General features: G+C 32.5%; 1 protein-coding gene across 1 annotated transcript; it reads right to left on the bottom strand.

Annotated features, from left to right (window-relative positions):
* Nucleotides 1-5,139: 5,139 nt before the first annotated feature.
* Nucleotides 5,140-6,859, bottom strand: LOC107913398 (IST1 homolog). Its single transcript, XM_016841965.2, has 2 exons — nt 6,351-6,859; nt 5,140-6,269 (listed from the first exon to the last, which is right to left on the bottom strand). Exons 1-2 carry the CDS (start codon nt 6,638-6,640, stop codon nt 5,444-5,446), a joined length of 1,116 nt encoding a protein of 371 aa, XP_016697454.2. The 5' UTR covers nt 6,641-6,859; the 3' UTR covers nt 5,140-5,443.
* Between the last annotated feature and the right edge of the window lie 817 nt (nt 6,860-7,676).

The following is a 7,676-nucleotide window of genomic DNA, read 5'->3' as shown; positions in this document are numbered from 1 at the left end:
TAGTTGACGAGACGCATATACGGTCACTTTTCTGTCTTGCATCAGGACACAACCGAGGCTACTCAATGAGACATTACTGTAGATCACAAACTCTTTTCTCGATTCAAGTAGAGTTAAAACAGGCGCCTTAGTCAACATTTGTTTTAATTTCTCAAAACTTTCTTGACATTCATTGCTCCAAATAAATTGAACATTTTTATGCAATAGCTTTGTCATCGATAAAGCTATATTAGAAAATCCATTTCTGAATCTTCTATAATAACCGGCCAAGCCAAGAAAACTACGAACCTCTCACACATTTCTCGGTGCTTTCCATTGAACAATGGCTTCAATTTTTTTCGAGTCAACTCTAACTCCATCTGCTGAGATAACATGTCCCAAAAACACAACTTCTGGTAACTAGAATTCACACTTGCTAAGCTTTCCATATAATTGTTTCTCTCGTAACACTTACAAAGCAATTCTGAGGTGTTGCTCATCCTCGAATTCATATTTCAAATAGATTAAGATGTCATCAATGAAAACTACCACTAATTGATCCAAATACGGTTGGAAAATAAAATTAATGAGATTCATGAATGCTGCCAGAGCATTAGTCAGCCTAAAAGGAATCACCAAAAATTCATAGTGGCCATAACGCGTATGAAATTCCGTATTAGGTACATCACTATCTTTTACTTTCAACTGATAGCAACCATATCTCAAATCGATCTTAGAGAAGACAGAAGCTCCCTTTAGTTGATCAAACAAGTCATCGATACGAGGTAGGGGGTATCGATTCTTAATCGTCAACTTATTCAATTTTTGATAGTCTATACAGAGTCGCATCGAGCCATCTTTTTTTTTAACAAATAATACTGGAGCTCCCCAAGGCGATATACTAGGGCGTATAAAGTCGCGATCCAGCAAATCTTACAATTGCACCTTCAATTCTTCTAGCTCTGTGGGTGACATGCTATAAGGGAACATTAACACCGAAGTGGTACTAGGAAACACTTCAACTGTAAATTCAACCTCTCGTTCTGATGGTAATCTCGGTTATTCCTCTAGAAACACATCGAAGATTTCACAAATGGTACGGATCTTATTGCTCTGACTATCATCAGAATTTGAGTTGATAACATAGGCTAAAAAATCTTTACAACCCAGATTGAGAAGTTTATTAGCTCAAATTGTCGAAATGGTACGAGTTGACCCACTCGTTCGAGCACCATTCACTTCAATTATGTTACCATTTTCACTCTGAACCACAAATTTCTTTTTACGACAATCTAGAATCACCCCGTGCTCAGTAAGCCAATCCATTCCCAAAATAAAATCAAATTCACCAAATGGAATTATCAACAAATCAACAGAGAAGGTCATATTTTGTATTTCCAACTGACATCGCCTACACACCTGATCCACTATTACGGACTGTCCCAAAGGACTTGATACAACTATAGATACTTTAGACATCTTAGCTGTTAAACTTCACAATTTAACTAATTTAGCATTAACATATGAGTGTGAAGATCCCAGGACTATCAAAGCATAAACAGGTTCTGGATACAATAAAAAGATACCTTCCACAGCATCGGTCGCATCATTGTCCTCACGCGTTCCTACAACATAAGCTTATGCTGGCGCTCTGGCCTCTGCCTAGTGAGTAACAGCATCACTTCTTTTTCTAGCATCACCTCTAGCAAAAGACCCACTGCGACGTGTTCTACGTGTTAGAGTATGCCCAAAGATCAATCATGAGATGGTTGTAATAACATACTTGATTTATCATGTTTATTAATATAAGGCGTTACCATTATTATTTCAGTTTCTTTTCTGTGTGTATAAATAAACTTTTTTCTAATAATGTCCTAAGAATAATATGATTATTCTTAAAAGATCCTTAGTCAAGTATTATTGTTGGATGGGACAACAATAATGCATTAAGACTAACATGTATTTGATTGATGATAAAGAGTTATCATTGATATGGAATATCAGAATCGATGCATGAATATGTGTGTTAGAGAACAACATATTGGACTGATCCATTATGAGTATGTTTCTTGGATTATTATGTAATTGTCACGACATTACTCATAGTGATTAATATGTATATGATCCTCAGACTTGAGATCATCATAATCCCAATATCGTGAGTAGTATATTTTGATACAGTCAAATGTACACCGTAACTGGTTGTTCTATAAAAGCTGGTGTTGGATATACCACAATCGATGTAGAGGGTGTGGCTGGTCGATATAGAATAAGTCCCTCCTACATAATGGGAGTAATATCTTAGGCCACTTGATTAAGTGAGACTAGAAATGCATGGCCATGCTCAAATAAGTTGATATGAGATGTCATACTTATTTGTATATCGTAGTCTGCTTAAAATATCAAGGAACATGGAATGGACTATACAAGTGTGACTATTCTATGACTTGTGTCCAATCCAGAGATAAAGGACTTAAGGATTATTGCATAAAAGGTTAATCATAAAAGGTTATGTCGAATCATGATCTCTTGTGACTTAGGTAGCAATGATGCATTGCTAGATTCCACTCATTGTTTGTAACATTGGAATCGTTCTAGTATTACTGCTAACGTTACAAGAACCTACAGGGTCACACCCTATAGTTAAAATGAACGGAATAAACCATAGTTGATATTATTTTTAGGTGTCACTTGAATTAAATTAATTATAGAATTAATTTAATTCGATTTCCAACACATTATGTACAAGGTTGTTGTACACATAATGAGGTTAGCATATGAATTCAAATAAATATATGGTTTATCGAAATTATATTATAATTAATGTAATTATAATTTTCGGTTTAAAATTTTATTATATTTATTTTAATTCATAAATAAAAACCCTAAAAAATAAATAATAAGGATATAAGTATCCCGTTTTTCTTTGTGTTGGTCTAGCAGCTGTCAAAGAAAATTTACTCTCAAAACTAATTAATAACATTATAATAGGCAGGGAAGGTCACAACAATCTAATACTTTCATGCTAGATTCTTATACATTCGAATAATAAATTATGCTATGCATTTCTAAACTTGGTCTTCCACTGTCTGCACTCTTATCACTATTTATACATTGCTAAACTTAGTCTTCCACTGTTTACACTCTTATCACTATTTATCCCTTCTAGAATGTCAAAAATTGGATATATACAAGACTATTCCAATTATTAGCATCAGAGTATTAGTCCACACTCTGTTTAAAATTATCTTTTTAATTTATATATGATAATGTTAGTGGAATGCACTTAATTTAGGTTTGTTAATCCACCCCAATTAAGAGTAAAAGTTACTCTTAAAGCCCCTATTATGAGTCTACGGGACCCTAAAAGTAGTTTAAATTGGCAGGGACTAATTTGAAATAATTCTAGAAGTTTAGGAAATAATTACAAAAATTTTGATTTCAAGGGTCACACACCCGTGTGGCCAGGCCGTGTAACCCTTTGACTTGGGTCACACGCCCATGTGTGTTTCCCGTGTGTGACACACGCCCGTGTAGCCAGGCCATGTACACCCAAAAGTACCTTAAAACTCAAGTTTATCATTTCCTATTTACTTAGACACTAAGTAACTCAATTACCAATAATTTAACTTATTCAAAACACGATTGAACATGCCCAAAATACACTAAATTCATCACCTAATATGCCTAACCAATATACCCTCATTGGTACCACATTTTATATGTTCAAATACATCAAAAACACATCACACATTCAATACTTTTATTCATATCACACTTACCATATTTGAACTAACTTTCAAACTTCTAAAGTTATCAAATATGAAGCTAAGCACATACCAAGCATTATGATAAGCTACAAAACTTTAAACTATCACATACCAAAATACCATATTTGAACTAACCATTTGTCAATAATAAAAAATGAATGATATTAGTAAAACTTGGAAACCTTCTTTAAAGGGATGAAGATGTATTTTACTAATATCATTTCATTTTTTTAATTTCCAAGTTTAAAATATTATTTTCTTTTTATTTTAATTCAATTAATTTTATATTCTCCATGTATCAACTATCCATTTGTCAATAGCATCATGCATGTTTAAAACTAATGGGGTCCATTTGTTTGCATGTAAAATAAAATATTTTCATTGTTTTAGGGTGTTTGTTTGGTAGAAAATAAATTACCAAATGAAATCATTCTCCAAAAAAGGTAAAATCAAGGCTTTTTTAAGGAAAAATGTCTTACCAAAATTTTTTTCGCAAGACATTTTCCAAACTAATAAGGCTCTGTTCACTGTCAAAGAAACGAAAAGGAGAAGCTTTTAGAGCAATAAAGGGGAAGCTCACCTCACCGTCGAAGAAAACAGTCCCTTATATTCTAATTTTATATTTTTTACGATTTAGTCCCTAAAATCCAAATTTTTACTATTTTAAAATTTAATTCCTGAAAAAAATTTTCTTATTCTATAGTCCAGTCTTAAACCTCATTTTGTACAATTTTACAAAATAGTCCATTTTCTAAAATTTCCAAATTTTATAATTTAGTCCTTACAACTAAAATTGTTAAATTTTCCAAAAATTAGTCCTTGATTTTTGAAAAGATAAACTTTCATATTCTATTTTTCAGAATTTTAAATTCTCAAATAATGTAAATTAGTCCTAAAACTCAAGTTTTGAAATCTTTACAATTTAACCCCTATAGTTTCAAATTTACTATTTTAGGCTCAACTTTCCAAATTGTCATATTTCATAATCATATAATTTAGTTACTACATCAATGTTTCAGATTTCACTACTCAAACCCTTAGAATTTGAAAATTTACAAAATTTACAATTTGGTCCTTACTTCAATTTTATCAAATTAAATCATTTTTCAAGTTACTCTTCCAAATAATATTCGAAATAAATATTTATCACTTTCAACTTAATTAAACATAAATTTATATCTATAACTTTATATTCCCAAATGTACGAATTAATGATTAAGCTTAATTAAGTAAATTAAGATTAATTAAAACTAAAACATGATTAATTAAAATATAATAAGATTTATGAAATAAACTCAACTAATCAATGAAAAGATAGTAAAATCTCAAATGTATGTTTGTTTCATTGAAAACAACTTTTATGAAATATTTTCAAGAAATCTGTCAAACAACCAAAAATATTTTACACAATTCATCCTAACACCAGAAAATATTAGTTTTTCCAGAAAAGTAAGTCATTTTTTAAAAATCATTTTTCAAAAACCATTTTCAATAAAACAAATGGAGCCTAAATTGAGAAATGTTGTAAAAATCAAATAAAAGAATCTCATCAGGTCCAGCTGTGTGTATTAGGAAAAAATAAATATATTAACCAAATAATAATAATAATAATAATAATAATGATGATGATGAGATAGAGCAACAAACAAAATTTCACTAACAAATTAAAATAAATAAAAATCAGATCCCATGGTCTAATCTCTTCTAGTCCTCATCGACACCCATTTTTTGTTCTTACGTGAATTCAAATGCTCTTCAAAGCTTTCAGTGTTCTTCAGCTTTGAAGATTGATATCCCAACTTGCTTTCATCCTTATTGACTTCATCACTTTGGGTAATCTCATAGCTCAACTCATGGGGCTGTGTGTGTGGCTCCTCTTTTGCCTTCTCCCCATCACTTTCCTCACCTGAAAGGTCTGCATCCGAATCTGAACTTGAACTAGAAACTGTCCTTTCTCTGGATAAACTTTGTCTAGTCTCTTCCGTTTCATTCAGCTCCAGGTCTTCGCTTCGGGCCATGGCATTATTTGGAGAATCAAAGTCTTGGGGTTCAATTCTTGAGAGCTCCACAGCTGCTCGTGCTGCTGCTGCTGCATAAGCTGCTGATACGAAAGCCTCTTGAGCAGCATCTGCCACATCTTTGTACTTTTTCCTTGCTTTCATTGACTCACTTAAGCTTTCATCCATGTCTTTTCCTACAGGCAAATCGTTGGCTGACTCAGTTAAGTTCCTCACCTCTACAGCCATTTCCTCCAAATGCAAGGTGATACCCTTTTCAGTAGCAATCTCCTTGAGCAATTTTAACTTGCTTTCTAAGCTTGGCCGCAGTGTTGAAAGCTTTTGTATCACCTTAGGATTCACACTGCAATTGTTGCGTAATTCAATGGCACGAACCACAAATTCTTTCCCGAAAGTCGATGAAAAAACCCCACGAATGTGAAGAAGCTCAGGGAATTCACCACACCTTGATGATGCAAACATCAAGGTCGATGCTGCCTCTTTAAGCTCATCAGGACATTCCCTATATACATGGTCGAGAAGCATGTCAAATTTCAGAGAACTTAATATAAAACCAAGAGGAAAAATATTAAACCAAACTTACTTGTTCTTTTGAATCAGCATGACCCTCTCTATCAACAAATTACAGTAGGTTTCCATGATAGTAAATGCATCCACCATATTCTGTTCTCTAATCAAATGCTCTACACGAAGAAGGGCCTGTTCATGGTGACCGAGGTTAAGGAGTTCAATCACATCAGACCGGGCGTGGGTACACCGTACTTGATGCTGGTTCTTCAAGATACCGATCCGAGAAATAGCAAGCTTGGCCAGAGTTTTAAACTTGGAAGCCTTGAAGTTTCTTCCAAGCAAAGCATCCAATTTCCTCCCCATGCTTCTGTCTCAGTAACCTCAGAATGAAGAGAGTTTAGAAGCACAAAAATTTGCTTATAAAACCAACAACATGGTGGACTGTTGTGATGTTTTGCAATAAAAGTGAATGAAGCACGTGTCAGTTTTGGGATTTATTTATTTCCAATGAAAATCTGGGTATTGGAATTGCGACCTAGCCTGGAACTTTGATTGTTTTTTTTTCCTTTGGTTTGAACGAGGCAAAGAGAGTTTGGTCAATTTGTGGAGGCTTTGTCATTTTCTATGATAGAATATTTCCACACGATTGTTTTTGTTGCACCCATTTACTTTTCGTAAATAGAATTATACATTTTGTTGGTCCACTGCCTGGAAATAGTCAATACCCAATAAAGTGCCACACCTACTTCTTATTTATGTGGTTCAATTGGTAGATTTAGTGTTTGAAATTGTTTCCCCATTCAAAATTACTGTTTGAATTTTAATATTGCGATTTCATTATAATTTTCCTATTATGTTTTCATTACCAACCATAAGACCTCCCTCCAAAAAAATCATTTTAGTTTTTAAATTTGGCTTTATTTATCAAATCACTTCTAAAATGGACGGAAAAGTTAGTGTTTATTAACTTTACTGGAATGACATATTCTGGACTGCCACATTAATAATTAATTAATTTTTAAAATAAAATTCAAATTTTTTTAATATATATATAAATTATTAAATAAGTGTAAAAAATATTTTTAACATTTTTTTAATTTTAAAAAATTAATTATTGCTAACATCGCATACACATGGCAATCCACATGTATGTCACGTCAATAAAATTAACATTTGTTAATTTTTTCATCCATTGTGAAGTGATTTGACAAACAATATAAGTTTAATGGCTAAAAGAGGTAAAAAAATTAAATGGAGAGCTAAAATAATTTTTTTTACAAAGTTGGAGGGTCAAATAAATCATTATGCCAATTGAATTAGACATGATTTTTTTTATTCAATTGCTATTGCAATAATTAGGAGTTTTAATTTAAGCGTAGAGAATGTGTTATGGGTAGAA

Source organism: Gossypium hirsutum, chromosome D11 (assembly GCF_007990345.1).
Source record: "Gossypium hirsutum isolate 1008001.06 chromosome D11, Gossypium_hirsutum_v2.1, whole genome shotgun sequence".
Lineage (NCBI taxonomy): Eukaryota > Viridiplantae > Streptophyta > Magnoliopsida > Malvales > Malvaceae > Gossypium > Gossypium hirsutum.
This window is presented reverse-complemented; position numbering and strand designations above follow the sequence as displayed.